Genomic DNA, 24,526 nt, shown 5'->3' with positions numbered 1-24,526 from the left:
TTCCATCCCAGAGAGTTCATCTCTTTGAGCATCTAGTTTAACACCATCAGGAACAGCATGACAGGAAAGCAAGACCAGGCAGAGGGATATATTAAACAGACTCATTTTACTCTTAAAAGCACTCAAGCGTTCCAATGAAAAAAAAAAGATCCTTGTCTGATCTCACCCCTTCTGAGAGTCTGAGGTTTGGAACTAATTGAGCCAAAGCACAGTCCTTCCTGTTCTATCTCTCCTTCTCTTCCAGCTTAGATGATGTGATGGGCAGCTCCCTGATCACAGCATTGTGCTGCTCCTACATAGGGGTGATAGATGTGGCAATTCCCTGCAGTATCCAGAAAAGCCTGATTAGATTGTGTTTAAGTCTCTTTGGCATCTATTGCATTAAATGCAAAGGTGATGGATTATTGTGAGTCTCGGGAAGTATTAGGAACTTCAATGGACAAGAATGGACTTTTGAACAAACAGTGTCAAATGAATTCCCTGGGGAATCTCTAGGGGGAAGTGACTGCAAATTTCTGCATCTGGTTGTGCAACCCCCCCGCCTTTTGAAGCTGCTTCCTGAGGAAATGACCATTCCCTGCTGATTACCTCTTCCCAGAATCTGAAGATCAAAGGCCCACACTGTATAAAGGAAAGATTGACCCATGCATGCAGGTTCTTGTTCTAAGGTAAAACAGCTATGAACTTGTTACCACAGAAAGACCTGTAGATGGAGTTTGAAGGACTGAGATGGGGTGATTGCTGGTTGGCTCATTAGCATCTGTGTAGGCTCTTTTATTGTTTTAAGATGTTTCCTCTGTAATGATTTCACCTGAACAATAAATGCCACTGCTTAGAATGGGCTGTGTGGTAATTTATGACTACGGGCATTTAAAGGCCTTTTAGGGCTTGCTGGAAATAACACAGAATAGTCAGGGCATTTTGCAGCCTGGGGAAACCCTGGTCAGGAGGGACAGATATTTTGAAGAGGGGTGTCTTTCCCTTGAAAAACTAGTAAATTTCTATAAGTTATTATTAAAAGTTTTAATCTCTTAATAACAATGGAAGATAAATATCTTTTTTTTAGCTCTAGTACTATATGAACTTAGCTTTATCATGGCACTTAGCTGCTGGAGCTGATTGATGTGAAAAACAGCTGTTCAATAAGGACTTTGTCTAACATCTGAATTGTTATTCTATTGGGTGAATAGTTTTTTTTTTTATGGGATATTCACAAGTGCCTGAGCAGATTGTGCACCTAGGGCGAGAGTTTGAAATATGAGTTAAGCACATGGGGCAAGATTTTTTATTTAAGCACTCAGTAAGATTTTCAAAACTATCTGGGGACTAGATTTACAAGAGGATTTAGGCATCTAACTGCCACTCTTAGGCACCTAAATACCAGAATCAGGCCTCACTGTGGGATTCACAGACCCCCTGAGCAGCCACCGCCAAACACTATAGAGACCTTTGCCTGGCACTATGGTTTTGCCCCAGAACCCTTCTGCTCTCTGGAGTCAGCAACAACAAGGGCTGAGTTCAATGTGCAGGGTCCATCTCACCAATATAACACAACTCCCCTTCCCCCCAGTAACCGGGGAATATTACACACACACACACACACACACACACACACACACACACACACACACACACACACACACACACACACACACACACACACACGGGTGCCTCTAGGAGGCAACAGTTCCCCATTCACAAGTACCAGGTCTGTGTACAGCAGAGAAAAATTTAATGAAAAGAGGAAAGGAACCTGGAACCAGTTTGGGAAAACCCCACAATCATGATTCAAATATATCCGACCATGAGCAAAACTCCCTCTCCAGGGGACTTTGAGCAGTATCATTTGCCTCCATATCTCTCACCTTATGGTGTGAAAAGCCAGCAGACAAAGGTCTCTTTAAGATGCCACTTCCCTCTCCCTCTACTGCCCCCTCCCATTCCCAGCTGCTGTGCTTGACCTGTAGAGAAAGTTCAGAGGTGCATTCACATGAGTTCACCTTCCAGCTGGGCGGTTGGAGGGCGGGAAGTGGGATGAAATGTCCAGCAATGTCTTACCTGCCGTGCACCACTGCAAATGACTCACAATTGATGCTATGCACTCTGCCTCGCTGTCTGCTGCCACCGCTGAGCCCTCGTTCATCGTGCCTTCATTCAGTCCATTGCGTCATTGTATGCTCTGTCACTGATGTCCCTACACCCTCACATTCCGCTGACACCTGTCTCTCTACTGTGACCTCTGCGAGTAGGTCTCCTCTCCTGGGGTTTCACCCAGCTCTCAGTGATTTCAGCTCTCAGCCCGGGGTACCTTGCTTCTAGTGAAGACTGGGCTGTCTCCTCCACAGAACTGTTGTCTCACAGCCAGTCTAAGCGTGTAGGCCTGATTATCAGTGATTTCAGCTCTAGTGGTCCCTTAACAAAACAAAACACTCTCAATGGAGCCTAATCAGCTCTGCCTTTAGACAGGGGAGTGGAGCAAGTCAAATGACTCCGATGACTCTTATGCAGAGCTCTCACCACCATGCAGAAACACCTGTTCCCACTCTCTCTCTCCTTTTTTCCACTGAGATCTGGCATCAGGGCCCCCTGCCTAGTGAGTTCAGTCCAGTTGAGGGTGATTCCCTCAGTCTGGACAGGCTAATCACAGTTCTGCTTCCCTTTATTTGTACAATCAGGATAACAACATTTATTGAACCCTGCATTCAATACTAAAGTGATTTTTAACCCAACACCAGCCAACATCAATCACTTTGGCAACACAACTCTGTCTGCTGGATCCCTAGGCAGAGTAGGGGGTGTTCAGGTAAACACAGTCTGGTCCTGAAGCCTTTTTCCTCCAGCTCAGGGGAGAGCTCATTCAGACTTTGCTTACTGTAGTAAAAATTCCCCAGCACCTCTGTGCTGCCTCGGAGCATGCACACTGCTGCTCCAGTCAAGGTGTCCAGAGCAATGCAAGAACTAGGAGAAGACAGATGTCCTATGTCTATGCCAACACTTTGTCTCTCCTCTTTCTTATCTCTCTCCATTTATCGTTAGTCTAGGAAGAGTCTGTCTACAGTGCTGTGGGACTGTGACCAAAAAGACAGATAAAAGCAACCCCTTAAACAGCTGGACCTTGGTTTGCCAGGTGTCGGTGTGGCTAATCACACTGTATGCTGTGCCTGTATTTTTTTAGGCTGAGGTTGTAAGTGTGAGTCAGCACAGGAGTCAGAAGCAGCATTGCCAAACTTTGCTATCTTTTTCTGTGTCTTTTCATGCATGTTGGTCTTGTTTCAGGATTGGACTCCAATAACAGCAAGTCATGGCCATCAAAACTGATGTTTTCTCTTTTCTAAGATTATCTTTAAGACCATTAAAAAAACAACCTCTAAACAGAGGCTTTGCATATGAAAGTCTGTATATATTGTGATAAAGTTCCCCTGTTACATTGGTGGGTCCTGTGCTTATTGGCAGATTTGCTCACCTCAGTGATCTCCCCCACACTCTGGATCAACTCCTCCTGTGTCTGATCAGGAGTTGGGAGGTTTGGGGGGAACTTGGGCCCACCCTCTACTCCAGGTTCCAGCCCAGGGCCCTATGATTTGCAGCTGTCTATAGTGCCTCTTGTAACAGCTGTATGACAGCTACACCTCCCTGGGCTACTTCCGCATGGCCTCCTCCAAACACCTTCTTTATCCTCATCACAGGACCTTCCTCCTGGTGTCTGATAACGCTTGTACTCCTTAGTCCTCCAGCAGCACACCCTCTCACTCTCAGCTCCTTGTGCCTCTTGCTCCCAACTCCTCACATGCATGTCCTCTCCTTAATTGGTTCTAGCAAGTTCCTGATTACTCCAGTGCAGCCCCTGCTCTGGTGGCACAGGGAGCAGAAGCCTGCTTCTCCTGGGGCCAGTAGGGGCTCTCCCTTCGACCACTCTGCTGTAGAGGAAGGAGGGAGAGGGCTGCTGCTTCTTCTGCTGGGCGCTGGGCCCTCGGCCCTCGCTGCTGCTGCTGCTGCTGCTGTTTCTGCTGTTGTTCCCGCTCCTGCTGCTCCCGTGGCTGGGCTAGACACCACCACCCACCCCTTTCTCTGCCGTCTGTTTGCTGGCTGGCTGGTAGATTCCCTTCACCTCAGTTACTGCTGTTACTCCACCTACAGCCCCTTGGTGGGGGGCTGCTGGCCTGCTTCCCAGAGAGGATGGGAGTGAGGGACCCCAGCTCTTGTTGCTGAGACCACCACCATCTGAGCGGGGTCCCTCCTGCCTGGACACCAGACCACCACCACCTGGAGCTGCTGGGGCTGCTGTGGCTGTTGCTGGGGAGCTGTTGTGCCCCGATGTGAAGGAGGAGAAGAAGTGGACCGCCTGCTGCTGGAGACCGTATGAAGACCACTGTGGAGGGGGCTTTTCTAGACTGAGTCTTTTTCAAAGTGTGCTCTTGTGGTGGGGGTTTGGACTGTGTTTGCTGGGGCACCGGGTGTCTGGCGTGGAGCCTGCCCCCGGTCCATCCGTGTCCCCTTTTGCCCCCACCACCATTGTTGCCCCCTCCACCACCCCCACTGGCTGTTTTCCTTCTGCTTCGACTTCCTGCCTTTGGGACTGAGCTGTTCGCCTGGCTCACCACGCCCACTTCCATCATTTGGGCCTGCAGCAGCAGCAGCCAATCATTGACTTTTTGGCACAAGTGCCTATGAGGACATCCCCCCGCCCCCTGGGCTGACCCCCTCCCCCTTGCCACATTTTTCTGCCCCACCCATTTCCCTCTGTGGCCCTGATACTCCTGCCCCAGCCCTGCAGCTGTCCCTGTGGTCCCTCTACAGCATTCCCAGCTCACCCTTCCCCCCCCATGCTCCCCCAGCCCTGATCGGTCCCCCCCCCCGTGCGCCCATGCCCCTTCCCAGGTGCTTGTGCCCTTCCCCATTTGGTTTCTCCTTGTTCACTGCACCCCCCTCTGCCGTTTTCCCCCCTGATCCCCTAGTGCAACTAGAGGAGCTGGAACTCCCCTCTGCGTCGGTGCCCTGAAGCCCTACCTCCCCTAGGTCCTTGGTTGTTCCCCACGCCCCTTTAGCCTTCCCTTTCTGACGCCCTCCTCTCCTGCCTGCAGCCTAGCGGGGAGGAGTGGCTGCCTCCACTCCTTCCCCTCCCCTCACTGTTTGTCCCCCTCTCCGCTCTTGTTATGGCGGGGTACGCGGCGGGGGAGACCCCTCGCGATGCTCCCACTGCCCCTCCTCCACCTGCCCCCATGTCCCCTGCCCAAGCCTCTACCTTGGCCGCCGCTGCCAGTCCACCTACCACTGCCCCTGCTGGGGCACCGGCGGCGGTGAGTATCGGGGAGACCTCCATTGCTGCCACGTCTCTCGCCCCTTCCTATTCGGGGGGAGACCCCCCCCAGCCGGTGGGAAGGGTCAGGGTGGGAACAAGGGTAAGGGCCCCGCTAAAAAGGCCAGGCCCTCCATGGCGGAGACTGCCCCTGCTGCCGCAGCCCCGCTACCGGCTGCGGCATCCCTCCCCGCTGTTCCCTCTACCAGCTCTGCAGGTGTCCCTCCCTCGGCCCCCAGGGCATATGCCCAGGTGGCGGCGGCTCCCCTGCCTCCCGCCACTCCTCCGACCACTGCTTCCGCCAACATCTACAGCGGCCAGGGCCCCTTTCCCACTTTGACTAGGAAGCACGGCGTCCGTTGCCTCCTGGTGCCCGCCTCGCCCCACTCCCGGCTGGACCGTATTTACCTGTCATGTTTCCACCTTTCCCGGGCCCACTCCTCCAGCATTCGGCCGGCCCCCTTTTCGGATCACCACCTTGCCACCGTGACGGCCTGTCTCTGCGCGGAGAGGCCGGGGCCGGCCTATTGGCACTTTAATAATAGTTTGCTGGAGGATGCGGGCTTCGTGGTGTCCTTCCTGGAGTTCTGGCTGGCCTGGCGAGGGCAGAGGCGCGCCTTTTCCTCAGCGTGGCGGTGGTGGGATCTGGGGAAGGTGCGCGCCCGGCTTTTCTGCCGTGACTACACTCGGGGCGCCAGCCAATGGAGGGATCGGCGATAGGGCAGTTGGAGCGGGAGGTCTTGGAGCTAGAGAGGCGTCTGACCACCAGCCCCGAGGATCTATCCCTCTGCGGAGCGTACCGGGAGAAGTGGGAGGAGCTTCGGGCCCTCGAAGACCATTGGGCCTGTGGTGCTTTTGTTCGATCCCGCATCCACCTCCTTCGGGAGATAGATCGCGGCTCCCGCTTCTTCTACGCCCTGGAGAAAAGGAGGGGGGCCAAGAAGCATGTCACCTGCCTCCTGGTGGAGGACGGCACCCCCCTCATGGATCCGGCGGAGATGTGCGAGAGGGCCAGGGCCTTCTACGTGACTCTTTTCTCCCCGGATCCGACCGATCCTAATGCTTGCAGAGTGCTCTGGGATGGGCTCCCGACAGTCAGCACAGGCGACCGGGACCGGCTAGAGCTGCCTCTCACTCTGGCCGAGTTCTCAGAAGCCCTCCGTCGCATGCCCACCAATAAATCTCAGGGCTTGGACGGGCTGACCATGGAGTTATACCGCGTGTTCTGGGACCTCCTCGGCCCAGACCTCGTCAACGTCTGGGCCGAAGCTTTGCAGAGCGGGGTCCTCCCTCTCTCGTGCAGGCGAGCCATGCTGGCCTTATTGCCGAAGAGGGGGGACCTCCACGACTTACAGAATTGGCGTCCCATCTCGCTCCTCAGCACGGACTACAAAATTGTTGCGAAGGCCATCTCGATGCGGCTAGGGTCCTTGCTGGCGGACGTGGTCCATCCAGACCAGACCTACACCATCCCGGGCTGCACCATCTTTGATAACTTGTATCTGGTTCGGGACCTTCTGGAATTGGGGTGTAGGGATGGTCTGTCGTTCGCCGTCTTGTCCCTGGATCAGGAGAAGGCGTTCGACAGGATGGATCACGTGTATCTCCTGGGCACTCTGCGAGCGTTCAGCTTCGGACCCCTGTTTGTGGGTTTTCTCCAGGTGCTGTACGCTTCTGCGGAGTGTCTGGTCAGGCTCATCTGGACCCTGACCAAGCCGGTCAGCTTCAGGCGGGGAGTGCGGCAGGGGTGCCCCCTCTCGGGCCAGCTGTACACTCTGGCGATCGAGCCCTTCCTCTGTCTCCTCCGCAAGAGGTTGATGGGGTTGGTGCTTCGGGAGCTGGGGCTGCAGCTGGTCCTTTTGGCGTACGCTGACGATGTGCTCCTCGTGGTCCAGGACCCAGGCGACTTGGCACGGGTGGAGACTTGCCAGGCTGTGTACTCGGCGGCCTCCTCCGCCTGGGTCAACTGGGTCAAGAGCTTTGGCCTGGTGGTCGGGGACGGGTGGCAGGCGAGCTCCCTCCCCTCCCACGCTTCAGGTCATCCGGTGGAGCGCGGGGCCGCTACTCTATCTCGGCATTTACCTTTCTGCCATGCATCCGTCTCAGCTGGAGAACTGGCAAGATTTGCAGGCAGGGTGACGGAGTGGCTCCAGAAATGGACAGGACTACTCCGGTGCCTCTCCCTTCGGGGGAGGGCACTGGTGCTTAATCAACTGGTCCTGTCCCTGCTTTCGTACCGGCTCAATACCCTGGTCCTGGCCCAGGATTTCCTGGCCAACCTCCGGACGGCGATTCTGGAGTTCTTTTGGCCAGGGACGCACTGGGTCTCTGCAGTGGTCCTCCACCTGCCTCTGGAGGAGGGGGGGCAGGGCCTGAAGTGCTTGCGCACTCAGGTCCATGTCTTCTGCCTCCAGGCCCTGCAGAGGCTCCTGTTTAGTGTGGGTAGTCCAGCTTGGAGCGTATTGGTGCACGCCTTCCTCCGCCGCTTCCGAGGTCTCCGATACGACCGGAAGCTCTTTTACCTCCATCCTAGAGGTCTTCCGTGAGACCTCTCTGGGCTGCCGGTCTTCTACCAAGACCTCCTCCGTACCTGGAAGCTCTTTTCAATGACCAGGTCCGTGGCGGCCACCGTGGGGGTTGACCTCCTCGTGGAGCCCCTGCTACACAATCCCCAGCTTCGTGTGCAGGTGGCGGAGTCCCCCACGGTGCGCCAGAGGCTGGTCTTGGAGACCTCCTGGACTACGACCGGGGAGAGTGGCTGGATCCTCTGACGCTCGCTCAGCGCATGGGGCTCTCCAGACCTCGTACTCCCCAATGCGTACTTCAGGAGCTGAAGGCCGCTTTACTGCCTGCTGCTCAGGCTTACCTCGACCGGGTCCTGCAAGAGGGCACGCCCCACCCACCCTTCACCCCAGGCCCCTTGGACATTTTTATCGGGCCCCTGCCCTGTGGACCCAATCAGCCCCCTCACCCTTTCACTGCCAGCTGGCTGCATGATCTGCAGCCGGTTCTGGTTCAGACCGCGCCACGGAAAAATCTGTACACGCTCGTGCTCCATACCCTTCACTACCTCACCCTCACGTCCCACCCCGATACCAAATGGCGGGACCTCCTGCCGCCTCTTGAGGGTGAGAAGCCCCGGTGGGCCAGCTTGTACTCTGCCCTGGTCCTGAGGCCTGCTGGGCTCATCAGCTGGCGGCTCCTTCATGGGGCCGTGAGCACGGGCGTGTACTTGGCACGGTTCACCCCTGTCCCTAGCACCTGCCCTTTCTTTGGTGAGAAGGAGACCTTGGTGCACATTTATTTGGAGTGCGCCAGGTTGCAGCCCCTGTTCCGGCTCCTCTTGAATATTTTCTTGCATTTTTGGTTGCACTTTTCCCCTTACCTTTTTATTTACACGCTCCCCATCCATGGCCCCACAAAGTCACGGGATCTCCTTGTCAACCTCCTCTTGGCCCTGGCCAAACTAGCTATCTACAACATCAGGGAGAGGAGGTTGGCCGACCGGATTTCCTGCTACTGTAGGGCCTATTTCCGTTCCTCCGTCTGTTCACGCATCTGGGCAGAGTTCCTCTGGGCGGCATACACTGGCTCCCTTGACGCCTTCGAGGAGCAGTGGGCATTGTCCGGGGTTCTCTGCTCAGTGTCCTCATCAGGTTCCCTTCGTTTAGCCCTATGACCTCACTCCCGATCCTGTTTTTTCATTAGTTGTCCCCCGTAATTACTTGGTGTCCCAGACCTGTTGGTCCTCCCCTTAGGCTGGGCGGAGGTCCTTTAGAAGTGGGTGGGCTTTGCCCGCCGACCCCCACTGGATGCCAATAGGACGGCTCTGCTGTAGAGGAAGGAGGGAGAGGGCTGCTGCTGCTGCTGCTGTTCCTGCTGGGCACTGGGCCATCGCTGCTGCTGCTGCTGCTGCTGCTGTTCCTGCTCCTGCTGCTCCCCTGGCTGGGCTAGACACCACCACCCACCCCTCTCTGATGTCTGTTTGCTGGCTGGCTGGTGGTTTCCCTTCACCTCAGTTACTGCTGTTACTCCACCTACAGCCCCTTGGGAGGTGGGCTGCTGGCCTGCTTTCCAGAGAGGTGGGGAGTGAGGGACCCTGGCCCTTGTTGCTGAGGACACCGTCTGAGCGGGGTCCCTCCTGCTTGGACACCAGACCACCACCACCTGGAGCTGCTGGGACTACTTTGGCTGCTGCTAGGGAGCTGTTTGTGCCTGTAAAAGGACAAGAAGGAGAAGAGGACCATCTGCTGCTGGGAAACCATGTGGAGACCACTGTGGAGGGGGCATTCCTGGACTGAGTTTTTTTCGAACTGTGCTCTTGTGGTGGGGGTTTGGACTGTGTTTGTTGGGGCACCAGGGGTGTGATGTGGAGCCTGCCCCCGGTCCATCCGTGTCCCCCTTCGCTCCCACCACCATCGTTGCCCCCTCCACCACCCCTGCTGGCTATTTTCCTTCTGCTTCGGCCTCCTGCTTTTGGGACTGAGCTGCTCGCCTGGCTCACCACGCCCACTTCCATCATTTGGGCCTGCAGCAGCAGCAGCCAACCATTGACTTATTGGCACAAGTGCCCATGAGCGCACACCCTCCCCCCACCCCCTGGGCTGACCCCCTCCCCTTTGCCACATTTGTCTGCCCCACTCATTTCCCTCTGCGGCCCTGATAGTCCTGCCTCAGCCCTGCAGCTGTCCCCTTGGTCCCTCTACTGTATTCCCAGCTAGCCCTTTTCCCCCCAACCCTGTGCTCCCCCAGCCCTGATTGGTCTCTCCCTCATGCGCCCACGCCCCCTCCCCTGCACTTGTGCCCTTCCCCATTTGGTTTCCCCTTGTTCACTGCACCCCCCCGCCGTTGTCCTCCCTGATCCCCTAGTGCAACTAGAGGAGCAGGAACCCCCCTCTGCGTTGGTGTCTTGATACCCTCCCACTCCTAGGTCCTTGGTTACTCCCCACGCCCCTTTAGCCTTCCCTTTCTGGCACCCTCCTCCCCTGCCTGCATCCTAGCGGGGAGAGGTGGTTGACTCCTCTCCTTCCCCTCCCTTCGCTGTTTGTCCCCCTTCCCACTCTCGTTATGGTGGGGGATGCGGCGGGGGAGACCCCTCGCGATGCTCCCACTGCCCCTCCTCCACCTGGCCCTGTGTCCCCTGCCCAAGCCTCTACCTCGATCGCTGCTGCCAATCCACCTACCACTGCCCCTACTGGGGCACTGGCGGTGGCGAGTACTGGGGAGACCTCTGCTGCTGCCACGTCCCTCGCCCCTTCCTATTTGGGAGGAGCTCCCCCAGCCGGCGGGAAGGGTCGGGGTGGGAAGAAGGGTAAGGATCCCGCTAAAAAGGCCAGGCCCCCCATGGTGGAGACTGCCCCTGCTACCACGGCCCCGCTATCGGCTGCGGCATCCCTCCCCGCTATTCCCTCCACCAGCTCTGCAGGTGTTCTTCTCCCGGCCCCCAGGGCGTACGCCCAGGTGGCGGCGACCCCCCCACCTGCCGCTGCTCCTCCGACCTCCGCTTCCACCACCATCTACAGGGACCCCTTTCCCACTTTGACCAGGAAGCACGGCGTCCGTTGCCTCCTGGTGCCCGCCTTGCCCCATGTGGAGACCTACGTGCGGGCGTTGACGAGGGTGGTGGGGCCCACGGCCATCGTGGCAGCCTCCAAACTGTACAGGAAGGTGGTCTTCTTCCTGGCGTCGGAGGCCACCGCCCAGGAGGCGGTAGAGACAGACCTGGCTGTAGGGGGCGTGTTTGTCCCCCTGGAGCCATTGGAAGACCTGGGGGTCCACTTAATCTTGACCTCTGTCCCTCCCTTCCTGCCCAATGCTGCCCTGCTGCCCACCCTTTCTGCCCTGGGGCGCCCCATCTCCTTCATCAGCCCTCTCCCCTTGGACTGCAAGGACCCCGCCCTCCGTCATGTTCTCTCGTTCCTCCGGCAAGTGCAGCTTCAACTGCCGCCAGCGGTGCGTGGCGGAGAGGCGCTCGAGGGGTCATTTCTGGTGCCCTACCAGGGTGCCCACTACCGAGTGCATTATTCAATGGGAGAGGCCTGGTGCTACCTCTGCTGGGCAATGGGGCACTTCCGGAGGGACTGCCCCTTGGCCCAGCACGGAGGAGCGTCCGGGACCCCCGAGCCCCAGCAAGACACTGGGCCTGTCATCGCCGGTCCCCCTGGGTGCCCGGCACCCGAAGCTGCTCCTCCTCCTCCTGTCCCATCACTGCCTCCGCGAGTCCCTGAGCCATTGCCCTTGCCCCCCGACCCGACCCCTGTTAGCCAGCCCCCGGATTATGCCATGGTTTTCCTGCAGGAGACCCATACGGATCTGGCCGCTGAAGCTAGCTGGTGGCTGGAGTGCGGGGACAGGGCCTACTTTAGCCACTTCTCGGTCTGCGCAGCTGGAAGGGCGACCCAGTTCTCCCCCAACCTACTGCCCGAGATCCTGGGGGTCACCGAGGCTGTGCCGGGTCACCTGCTGCACCTCCGGGTCCGCACGGATGGGCTTGTGGTTAATCTCATCAATGTTTACGCCCTGACAACGGGCCTGGAGAGGCTGTGTTTTTATCAGCAGGCGTCCGCCTTCCTCGGCTCCCTGGATCCTCGTGAGTGCCTGGTCCTGGGAGGGGACTTTAACACCACCCTCGAGGAACGGGACCGCTCGAGGACCGAGCAGTGCCCGGCCGCCGCGGACGTCCTCTGGGAGATCGTCGAACGCCACTCCCTGGTGGACGTCTGGCGCGACCACCACCCGGATGACGTCTCGACGTTCAACTTCGTCTGGGTGGAGGCCCATTGGTCACGCCGGTCCCGGCTGGACCGTATTTACCTGTCACATTTCCACCTTTCCCAGGCCCACTCCTCCAGCGTTCGGCTGGCCCCCTTTTCGGATCACCACCTTGCCACTGCTTCTCCGACAGCCACTTCCGCTACCATCTACAGCAGCCAGGGCCCCTTTCTCACCTTGACCAGGAACCATGGCGTACGTTGCCTCCTGGTGCCCGCCTCACCCCACGTGGAGACCTACGTGCGGGCGTTGGCGAGGGTGGTGGGGCCCACGACCATCGTGGCGGCCTCCAAAATGTACGGGAGGGTGGTCTTCCTGGCATTGGAGGCCACTGCCCAGGAGGCGTTAGAGATGGGCCTGGCGATGGGGGGCGTGTTCGTCCTCCTGGAGCCGTTGGAAGACCTGAGGGTTCGCATGATCCTGACCTCCGTCCCTCCCTTCCTGCCCAATGCCGCCCTGCTGCCCGCCCTTTCTGCCCTCGGGCGCCCCATCTCCGTCATCAGCCCTCTCCCGTTGGGCTGCAAGGACCCCACCCTCCATCACGTCCTCTCATTCCGCCAGCAAGTGCAGCTTCAACTGCCATCGGCGACGCGTGGTGAAGAGGCTCTTGAGGGGTTCTTTCTGGTCCCCTACCAGGGTGCCCACTACCAGGTGCATTATTCAACGGGGGAGGCCCGGTGCTACCTCTGCCGGGCGATGAGGCATGTCCTGAGGGACTGCCCTTTTGGCCCAGCACGAAGGAGTGTCCGGGACCCCCGAGCCCCGGCAAGGCGCCGGCCCTGTCATTGCTGATACCCCTGGCTGCCCGGCACCCGAAGCTGCCTTTCCTCCTTCTCGGTCCACCACAGTGGAGGAGGGTGCAGCGAGATAGCGCCAGGTGTGGGAGAGGGCTCGCCCCAAGGGGAATCCACCCTTATTCCTGCTACCCTGCCATTGCTTCCCCGAGTCCCTGAGTCATTGCCCTTGCCCCCTGACCCGACTCCTGTTAGCCGGCCCCCGGATGATGCCATGGATGGCTGGTCCTTAGTGCATGGGAAGTGAGGCAAGCGGAAGGCTCAGGCCTCGTTACATTCTTTGGATTTGGAGACCCCCCTGGAAGAGCAGAAAGGGGGGCACCGATGACGAGCCTTCTGCTTTGACCCCTGATGACTCCCGTTCTGTGGAGCCAGCTGGGGATACTGTGGCAGCATCAGAAGGTAACACCCCACCCTCCAGCATCTCTTCCCGTGGAGGCCCCCGCGGGATCCCCTCTCACCCCCTTACTATCTGTAACCACTGCAAGCGCCAAAGTGGGCATCGCCTTGGGTGCTGGTGGGGAGGGCCCTGGGGTGGCATACGGTAATCTCCTGTCCATTTACAAGGAGATCGAGGCCCTGGATCTAACCCCGGTCACGTGGGGGAGGATGACCCTCTGCCGGAAGGCCTCAATCTGGGCGACATCACCCTGGTCCCCCTGTCCCCATGTTCCCTTCCCCTGCTCGCTTCTTCCGCTCCCACCTCTGAGGGTCCCTAGGGTCTTCCATCAGCCCGGCTGCAGGTGGCACCCCGCTGCTGGCCGCGGAGCCCATTGAGGCGGTGGCCAATGTCCCACTGCCAGAACCCCATTCCCAGGGGGTATCCCTCTTAGGTATGTAGCACCCTACCTCCTTCCAGGGCAGGGACCCCATTGATGACCATCAGTCTCCTGATACCGTGGCTGCCACACCAGCCATAATGGCTGAGTCTGGCATCGTTGAAGGTTCCCTTGCCACCCGCCAAATCCCTGAGCCTAACCGTGAAGAGCCACCTTCCAGCGATCCAACTATTGAGGATCGGAATCCTACTTCTGCCCTCCTCCTCGAATCTCTTCCTGATCCCCACCCAACTCCTGTCCCCTGCCCTATCCCTGATGCCAGCCCTGTCCTTGTCCCCCCCCACCTCCTGTGATGCTAGTGCTGCCCCTGGGAATACCCCCCAGGGAGTGGCTTTAGTAGTTTTTCCTTGTCCCGACCCATCAGGAGCTGCTGTGTTCCTTCCGCCACCCCCTGTTGAACCAGGGAGAGGGGCAGGTAGCATGCCGTTAGCCCATTGGACGCCATGTCGGGGGTCTGCCCCCTGCCTGCCAGCCTCGGTAGGCCATGGTTCTGCATTGGGGGCCCCTGTGACGTTATTGATATAAACTGGGACCAGATAGAACATGGTTTGCAACCAAGGTCCTGTAGTGGCACCAAATCTTATGTAAAGGGGGTCATATACAGTGTCTACGACCAGGTTATGGGTTATTGGTTATGATTATGCTGTCTGTATCATTTTGTAGTTGAAGTTATAAGTATTGGCTGTATACTGTCTGTATTTCAAATTGGTGCTGTAGTTCTGGGTGACACCACAGACAAGTTGGTGTTAGCTATGCTTAGCTTGCTTGATGGCCCATTAAGGACCATCAGCTACACAACTGACACATTGAGAGAAGGCAGATACTTCTTGTAACTCAGCAGGGTGTGCAGGAACTGGCTCATGTGACTGCAAACTCCATTTTGCTGTAATTTCCCAGAGTAAGAACAAAGTGTTCTTACACCTGGAAGAGTCTACATAAGGCTGATACCTCATCTCCATCTTGTCTTCAGTCCTGCTTCCTACCTCTGGAGAGACTTTGCTACAAGCTGAAGCGCTACCAAGGGACTGAATAACCCATCCCAGCGGGGGATGTTCTCCAGAGACTTGCTTTCAACTTGCAGTTTACTCCATCAGTGCTGCAAGCCTGAACTAAGAACTTTGCCATTACTGTATGTGATTGATTCCATTTAACCAATTCTAGCTCTCATCTCTATCTTTTTTTCTTGTATGAATAAACCTTTAGATTTTAGATTCTAAAGGATGGCAATAGTGTGATTTGTGGGTAAGATGTGATGTGTATATTGACCTGGGTCTGGGGCTTGGTCCTTTGGGATCGAGAGAACCTTTTTCTTTTATTGGAGTGTTGGCTTTCATAACCATTCATCCCCAGGATGAGTGGCACTGGTTGTGATACTGGGAGACTGGAGTGTCTAAGGAAATTGCTTGTGTGACTTGTGGTTAGCCAGTGGGTTGAAACCAAAGTCATTTTTGTCTGGCTGGTTTGGTATGCTTTAGAGGTGGAAAAACCCCAGCCTAGGGCTGTGACTGCCCTGCTTAAGCAATTGGTCTTGAATTGGCACTGTCAGTTGGGTCTTGCCAGAACTGCATCATCACAGTGGGGCTTCTGGCCAGCCCCGAGGAGCCATCCTTCTGCGGAGTGTGCCGGGAGAAGCAGGAGGAGCTCCAGACCCTCGAAGACCATCGGGCCCGGGTTGCCTTTGTTCGATCCCTCATCCGCCTCCTTCGGGAGATGGATCATGGCTCCCGCTTCTTCTATGCCCTGGAGAAACAAAGGGGGGCCAAGAAGCACATCACCTGCCTCATGGCGTAGGATGGCACCCCCCTCACGGATCCATCGGAGATGTGCGAGAGGGCCAGGGCCTTCTACGCGACTCTTTTCTCCCCGGATCCGACCAATCCGAACGCTTGCAGAGTACTCTGGGACGGACTCCCGACGGTCAGCATGGGCTACCAGGACCGGCTAGAGCTGCCTCTCACTCTGGCCGAGTTCTCGGAAGCCCTCTGTCGCATGCCCACCAATAAATCTCTGGGCATGGACAGGCTGACCGTGGAGTTCTATTGCATGTTCTGGGACGTCCTCAGCCCAGACCAAGTCACCGTCTGGGCAGAGTCTTTGCAGAGAGGGATCCTTCCTCTCTCGTGCAGGCAATCCATGCTCGCCTTAATGCAGAAGAGGGGGGACCTCCACGACTTACGGCATTGGCGTCCCATCTCGCTCCTCAGCACGGACTACAAAATTGTTGCGAAGGCCATCTCGATGCGGCTAGGGTCCATGCTGGTGGACGTGATCCATCCAGACCAGACCTACACCGTCCCGGGCCGCACGATCTTTGATAACTTGTATCTGGTCCGGGACCTTCTGGAATTAGAGTGTAGGGATGGTCTGTCATTCGCCCTCTTATGCCTGGATGAGGAGAAGGCTTTCGACAGGGTGGATCACAGGTATCACCTGAGCACTCTGTGAGCGTTTGGCTTCGGACCCCTGTTTGTGGGTTTTCTCCAGGTGCTGTATGCTTCTGCGGAGTGTCTGGTCAGGCTCAAGTGGACCCTGATTGAGCCAGTCAGCTTTGGACGGGGAGTACAGCAGGGGTGCCCCCTCTCGGGCCAGCTGTACGCTCTGGCGATCGAGCCCTTCCTCTGTCTCCTCCGCAAGAGGTTGACGGGGTTGGTGCATTGGCAGCTGGAGCTGCAGCTAGTCCTGTCAGCGTACGCTGATGATGTGCTTCTCGTGGTCCAGGACCCAGGTGACTTGGCGCGGGTGGAGGCTTGCCAGGTTGTGTAGTCAACGGCCTCCTCCGCCCGGGTCAACTGGGTCAAGAGCTCTGGCCTGGAGGTGGGGACGGGTGGCAGGTGAGCTCCCTCCCACCTGCACTTCAGGCCATCCGGTGGAGCATGGGTCCGCTGCTCTATCTCGGCATTTACCTTTCTGCCATGCATCCGTCTCCGCCGGAGAACTGGCACGGTTTGAAGGGCAGGGTGACAGAGCGGCTCTGGAAATGGACAGGACTACTCCAGTGCCTCTCCCTTTGGGGGAGAGCACCGGTGCTTAATCAACTGGTCCTGTCCATGCTCTGGTACCAGCTCAACACCCTGGTCCCGGCCCTAGATTTCCTGGCCAACCTCCGGACAGTGATTCTGGAGTTCTTTTGGCCACGGATGCACTGGATCTCTGCAGGGGTCCTCCACCTGCCTCTGGAGGGGGGGGGCAGGGCCTGAAGTGCCTACGCACTCAGGTCCATGTCTTTCACCTCCAGGCCCTGCAAAGGCTCCTGTATGGTGCGGGTAGTCCGACGTGGAGCGTATTGGTGCAAGCCTTCCTCCGCTGCTTCCGAGGGCTCCAATACGACCGGCAGCTCTTTTACCTCCATCCGAGAGGTCTTCCGTGAGACCTCTCCGGGCTGCCGGTCTTCTACCAAGACCTCCTCCGGACCTGGAAGCTCTTTTCAACGACCAGGTCCGTGGCAGCCACCGTGGGGGCTGACCCCCTCGCGGAGCAGCTGCTACGCAATCCCCAGCTTCATGTGCAGGTGGTGGAGTCCCCCACGGTGCACCAGAGGCTGGTCTTGGCGGGAGTCACCAGGGTCAGAGACCTCCTGGACTACAACTGGGGAGACTGGCTGGATCCCCTGATGCTCACTCAGCGCATGGGGCTCTCCAGACCTCGTACTCCCCAGCGCGTACTTCAGGAGGTGAAGGCCGCTTTACTGCCTGCAGCTTGGGCTTACCTCGACCAGGTCCTGCAAGAGGGCACGCCCTGCCCGCTCTCCACCCCAGGCCCTGTGGACATTTTTATTGGGCTCCTGCCCCGTGGACCCAATCGGCCCCTTCACCCTTTCATAGCGAGCTGGCTGCACAATCTGCAGCCGGTTCTGTTGCAGGCCGCGCCACGGAAACATCTGTACACGCTTGTGCTCCACAGCCTTCACTACCTCACTCTCACGTCCCACCCAGATACCAAATGGCGGGACCTCCTACCACCTCTTTAGGGTGAGAAGCCCCGGTGGGCCAGCTTATACTCTGCTCTAGTCCCGAGGCCCGCCGGGAATGTCAGTTGGTGGCTCCTTCATGGAACCGTGAGCACGGGCATGTACTTTGTGCGGTTCACCCCTGTCCCCCAAACCTGCCCTTTTTGTGGCATGGAGGAAACCCTGGCGCACATTTACTGAGAGTGCACCAGGTTTCCTGTTCTGGCTCCTCCTGGACCTCCTATTGCATTTTTGGTTGCACTTTTCCCCTCAGCTGTTCATCTATGCACTCCCCATCCGTGGCCCCACAAAGTCGTGGGATCTCCTTATCAACCTCCTCTTGGCCCTGACCAAACTAGCCATCTACAAAATCAGGGAGAGGAGGTTGGGATTTCCTGCGACTGTGGGGCCTATTTCTGCTCCTCCGTCTGTTCATGCACCCGGGCAGAGTTCCTCTGGGTGGCACTCACTGGCTCCCTTGACACCTTTGAGGAGCAGTGAGTGCTATCTGGAGTTCTCTGCTCAGTGTCACCATCAGGTTCCCTTCATTTGGCCCTATGACCTCACTCCTGATCCTTTTTTATCATTAGTTGTCCCACAAAATCATTTGGTGTCACAGACCTGTGGATCCTCCCCTTTAGGCTAGGGGGAGGTCCTTTAGAAGTGGGCGAGCTTCAGCCTCCCACCTCCAAGATGCCTGTAGGACCAGACTCGTGCACCCCACTGGCCTGGGTCTGTCACAATATCTAAAAGAAAAGAGAATAAGGGACATTGCTGCAATGAAATACTTCTTTAATACATTATTTTAAATATATCTGAACTGTTTTTGTTTGTTTGTTTCTTTTTCTGGGACTTTAATAAAAAGTTATAAAAGAAATTCAGTGATGGATGTTATAGTAAGTCAGTAGCAATAAATGGACATGAAACCCATTACCTCAGTGAATTTTTTTACTGTTGTAACATTGAGCAGTGATTTGCAAATATCTTATACATTAATGAGATTGAGACATTACTTTACTAATACAACTTGTCTTTTGAAAAAAAACAATTAGATGATAAAAATTCTTGTAGTAAAATCTCTGATCTGAGTCCATGACACATGGATTGGAGACCTGCAGAGCTCAAATAATATTTGTTTGAGAGGTTTCTGGGGTTTAATGTCTGCTAAGGAAATAAGAGAAAAAGTCAGTTTGATATTTTTTATCATATTTATTCATGGAGGCAAAGAATGGAATATTGTGATTCTATGAAACTGCATTTCCATAATGTGCTCCACAATGAGCCAGATTTTTATCACTATTTCAGCACCTAAAGGCTTTTCCTGAAGCATTTAACATGCACTGAAATCAATGCGTAGGTGCTTTTGAAAATCCACTGGGTATCTAAATACCTTTAAAAGTCTAACCCAACATGACAGCCCAGCTAGTGTGACTAGTACATTCCATGGAGTCTGATCCCTAGCTATTGTAAATCACCATAGCCCCAATGCAGTCAATGCAACACATTCCCACCTGGTGTAAATCATTGTAGTTCTATTCAAGTGAATGGACCATAGTGCAAATTTATGTCTAATGAAGTTCATAGTTTTGCAACTATTTACACCACCTGTGCACCTGGCTTAAAAGGAACAAGACAGGTGATAATCAGGTTCACACTTGGAAAAATTACTTTTTATGCTGAATGGAAGGATTCTCTTCATAGCCACTTTGACCTCCTTATTGCGTAAACTGTAGATCACAGGGTTCAGGGTGGGAGTGACTAGGGTGTACATTATGGCCACCATCTTGTTTTTATCCAATGAGTTACTGGAGGTCGGCTGGATGTAGGTGTAGATTATGGTGGAGTAGTACAAGGTGACCACAAGCAGGTGGGAGGAGCAGGTGGAGAAGGCTTTCTGCTTCCCTTTGGAGCTCTGGATTTTCAGGATGGTGATGATAATGAAGCAATAGGACACGATAGTCAGAAGGAAGTTCCCCATGGCCAGGAAAATGTCAGCCATGAATATCATGATTTCATTGACATAGGTGGAGCTGCAGGACAGTGCCAATATTGTTGGGAACTCACAGAAGAAATGCTGGATGAGGTTGAGCCTGCAAAAATCCAGACGTAGCACAAGCAATATGCTGACAAATGAACTGATGGTACCCACAGCCCAGACACTGACTGCTAAATGGATACAAAGTTCCTTGTTCATGAGTTTTACATAATGCAAAGGGTGGCAAATGGCTACATACCTGTCATATGACATGACAGTGAGCAGCAGAAGCTCTGTCCCCAGTGATGATGTTAAGACAAAGAGCTGGATGATGCAGCCTCCAAAGGAGATCGTTTTCTTCTCCTGCATCAGATTTTCTAGAATTTTAGGTACAACCGAGGAGGTGCACAAAATATCAACCAGGGCTAAATTGGCGATGAAGAAGTACATGGGAGTGTGGAGAGGTGGGTGGATGACAATAGCCACTATGATTAGGGAATTGCCCATGACGACAGCTATATAAAGGCACAGGAACAGCCCAAAGAACAGGCCCTGGTGGTGAGGATGGTCAAAGAGCCCCTGCATGATGAACTCAGTCACTCTGGTGTGGTTACTATGTTCCATTGCTTGATTGTTCCTCTATAGCAACAAAGGTTAGAGTTTTGGTCAGGTATTGCATCAGAAACTACAGCAATATAAAAACAAATAGGAGTCCTTGTGGCACCTTAGAGACTAACATATTTATTTGGGCATAAGCTTTCATGGACTATAACCCACTTCTGAATATAGGATGGTTTTAGTATATATCACACACACAATAAAAGAAATACAAAAAAACCCATAAATTTGTTAGTCTCTTGGGTGCCACAAGTACTCCTCATTGTTTTTGCTGATACAGACAAACATGGCTACCTCTATGAAACCTAAAGTAATATGTCAACTAAAGCATTGAAAGGAGTCGATGGGGGAGTGCGTGTGTATTGGATGGATAGATAGATAGATAGATAGATTGGTTGTATGGGGATAGATAGATATATCTCTTGTCATACTGTAAACACTTAGAACATATAAACTAACTAAACTACATTAAAATATATTATCATAATAATCTGTCTCAGCTACTGAATCCATATTCTCCCAACATTTGAGTGGCGAAGGGAGAACATAAAACACTTGATGTGCTCAAATACAGGCGCATGAAGTCATTTGGGCTGTTTACAAAAACTGCATGTGATAGGAGTTCACAATATGATCTTAAACATCATTCATACACCAATAGTCTTATTAATAACCAAGATTCCACTTTGCAAACTAATTTCATAAATTATATCTGTTGAACTATAGGATGGTTTCAGTTCATATCACACATACAATATGCAAAAAATGCAGAAATAGAACATAATATATATGTTTAGGTGAAATCAGGATGCACAAAGATAAGGACTTGATTCCAATTTAACTCATGCTAATATAAATTAGTCATAACTGGAATTACACTGGTATAAAATTTGTGTAAGGTTTGGGGACTAGTGCTCTCCAAAATGTGTGTGTGTGGGTGTGTGTGTGTTGCTTTAGTATTAGGAATGGTATTTGCATGACTGATAAGTCATCTCTATTGCATTACTGATAAGTCTCCATTTATTTTGTTCAAATGTCTCTAGTCTTATTACTAGTTTATTGCTTCTGCTGATTTTCCTCTTACTCCTTCTGGAGTAAATCAGGAGTATCTCCTTTGAAGTCAATGAAGTTACTGAATTATAAAAATGATGAAAACCAGAAGAGCCTCAGGGCCAACAAAACTAACTAATCATAAGATCATATTAGAGTCATTTCGAATCATAGAATCATAGAACCATAGGGTAAGGAGAGTAATTTAGTCTCCCCTCAGGCAAGATACAGGATTTATTGTGTCTAAACCATCCAACACAGATGCCTCCAGCCTCTTTCTGAAAACCTCCAGTGAAAGCGCTTCCATGACTTCTAGATATATGGTAGTTTGTGTTTGTTTTTTTGTTTTGTTTTTAAAGTCACCCATTGTGTTACGTTTCAAATTCAATTGCATACTTTTGAGGGCACAGACTATAAGAAGTCAATCCTCCACATCTCAAATCAGTGTTGTAATATTATATCTCCATTAACTTAATCTCGACTACAATTAAATGTAGAGGATCTTTCCTGATGTATGTGAATTTACATCAGATTTCTATTGGTCAAATTGAGATCAACATTTTGTCCTATATTCATAAACATGTTGGGGAAATGAGTATTCCTGCAAAGAACTTTTAGCCAAATAACAAAAAAAAATACACAAATTAAATTTAGCTCAATTTTCCAATGAATGTAAGTGAATTAATCATTCAACTCACTGAATTTCACAAGGTCTCCTAGAAACTTTGAAATGCCAGCCTAAAAAGGTCAGAAAGCTTCATTTACAAACTCGAATTATGAGAAAGGAAGAAAGCAAGCAAGCAGGAAGAATATTCTCACCTCTCATTCAATCCTCCAATACAATGGATCAAGTTGTAATTTTAATGCAGGGACTGAATTATGACTCACTCATCTTCATATATAGCAGCCTTGTGTTGGGAGATCTTGCATCCCTTGTGAATCTGGAAAAAAGTTAACTCTCAAACAAGGTCTCAAAGGAGATGATAAATGGGAGTCACCTAAATCAGTATGAATAAACTTTCCACATTTAGTTGGCAAAATTCCTTTAGATCTTAGGTCCAAATGTCTGTTCTGCTGAATTGTCCAGGAGAAAGCATTTTTTTCTATAAATGCATTTCTTTCTGAACATAGTGCTACCAATAGAGATGGATTCCATATTAATCAGTGAAGGTCAGTGGATAAAATCTCAGCATGAAATCCTGGCCCCATTAATGGGAGTTAATGGGAAGTCTGACCTTGGCTTCAATGGGGTTTGTATTTCACACTCTGATTTCTATTATCAGTGATCCTTAGTCCTGAATCATCTGATTTCACTCTCTGTGTTAAATGCCTCTACTCTACAAGGAGTAATGATCTCAATTTCCAGTGGGGGAGGTTTAGGTTGGATATTAGGAAACACTATTTCACTAGGAGGGTGATGAAGCACTGGAATGGGTTACTTAGGGAGGTGGTGGAATCTCCTTCCTTAGAGGTTTGTAGGGTCAGGCTTGACAAAGCCCTGGCTGAGATGATTTAGTTGGGAATTGATCCTGCTTTGAGTAGGGGATTGGACTAGATGACCTCCTGAGGTCCCTTCCAATCCTAATTTTCTACAGTTCTGTGTCTTCACTAATATAATTATCAGGCCAACTTCTGAGAACTTTGAGTAGTGTCTTCTCTGTTGGTCCTGTAAAGTCGATGGAGCAGCTCTTCATCGGGTGTAAATCAGCATAGCTCCATCACAGTCAATGACACATATAGAAAGCTAGTGGAAATCAGGCTTGTTTCAACAAAGTCAACAGGCCAGATTCCCAACTGAATGAACCAGCCTATCTGCATCAAGGTAAATAGTGTTAGCGAGCAAAGATCAGTTGATTTTGCTCTGTTTTACAACACTTGAAGATTGAATGGAGCTACACAGGTGTCACTCCACACAATCTCCGAAGGTAGTGCTGTTGATAATATGTGAATGAGAGCCAAATCTGAGCCACAGAATAATCCTATGTAGGAAAAAAAAAACATATTGAATTTCAGATGAGAGAGGGGTTGCACTCAGAGCCTTGCTATGTGAAAGGGGTCCCCAGTATAAAAATTTGAGAACCACTTTAATAGACTGTAATCCAGTCACCCCTTAACCTTTTATTTATCAAGATAAATCTGGGATCGGCAACCTTTGGCACACGGTTCACCAAGGTAAGCACCCTGGCTGACCATGCTGGGTTGTTTAACTTCCGCGTCCGCAAGTTCAGGTAATCGTGGATCGTACTGGCTGCAGTTCACCGCTCCAGGCCAATAGGGGAAGCGGGAAGCAGCGGCCAGTACATCCCTTGGCCAGCCCCACTTCCCACATCCCCCATTGGCCTGGAGCAGTGAACCGGGTCCAGTGGGAGCCGTGATGGCCAAACCTGTGGATGCGGCAGGTAAACAACACAGCCTGGCCCACCAGGGTGCTTACCTTGGCTAGTCGTATGCAAAGGTTGCCAATCCCTGAGCTAAATAAATGGAACTCCTTGAGTCTATCACTACAAGGCATGTTCCCTTATTCTTTAATCATTTTTGTGCCTCTTCTCTGAAACCTCTCCAATTTTTCAACATCCTTCATGAATTATGGGCACCAGACATGATATTCCATCCGAAGATACACCAGTGCAAAATAGAGAGGAAAAATGACTTCTCTACAGCTGCTTGAGATCTCCCGGTTTATGCATCCAAGGATTACATTAGTGCTTTTGGTTATACTACCACCCTGGGTGCTCATATTCAGTTGATTACCAACCAAATCGTTTTCAGAGTCATTACTTGCAAGGATATAGTCCCGCATCTTCCAAGTATGGCCGACATTCATTATTCCTAATGTGTACATTTACATCTAGCCATATTAAAAATCATATTACTTGCTTGCTCCCCATGTACCAAGAGATCCAGATCACTCAGTATCAGTGACCCATCCTCTTCGTTATTTACCCTTCTCCTAAATGTTGTGTCACCTGAAAATCAATGTTGATTTTACCTTTTTTACTAAGTCATTAATAAAAATGTGAAATAGCTTAGAACCAAGATCCCCAGGGGGCTCCTCTAAAAATGTATCAGTTTGATAATGATGCCCTTTTTATGTTTATATTTTGAGACCTCAGTTAGCTTACTTTTATTCCATTTAATATGTGGCACTCTTCTGCCAGGTGGAGTCAGAAACAACAAGGGTCGGGTTCAATATCCAGGGTCCCTCTTACCAATATAACTGTCATAAACAGATGGTTA

General features: G+C 52.8%; 1 protein-coding gene across 1 annotated transcript; it reads right to left on the bottom strand.

Moving 5' to 3' along the window:
- Positions 1-19,264: 19,264 nt before the first annotated feature.
- Positions 19,265-20,245, bottom strand: LOC115638400 (olfactory receptor 13G1-like). The gene has a single exon (XM_030539988.1). The coding sequence runs from the start codon at positions 20,243-20,245 to the stop codon at positions 19,265-19,267; it is 981 nt and encodes a 326-aa protein (XP_030395848.1).
- Positions 20,246-24,526: the final 4,281 nt, after the last annotated feature.

The sequence above is a fragment of the Gopherus evgoodei genome, chromosome 21, assembly GCF_007399415.2.
Source record: "Gopherus evgoodei ecotype Sinaloan lineage chromosome 21, rGopEvg1_v1.p, whole genome shotgun sequence".
Classification (NCBI taxonomy): Eukaryota; Metazoa; Chordata; order Testudines; family Testudinidae; genus Gopherus; species Gopherus evgoodei.
This window is presented reverse-complemented; position numbering and strand designations above follow the sequence as displayed.

What these genes read in the sequence shown, in the direction of transcription:
- LOC115638400 (XM_030539988.1), bottom strand. Translation starts at nt 20,245, where the DNA reads ATGGAACATAGTAACCACACCAGAGTGACTGAGTTCATCATGCAGGGG.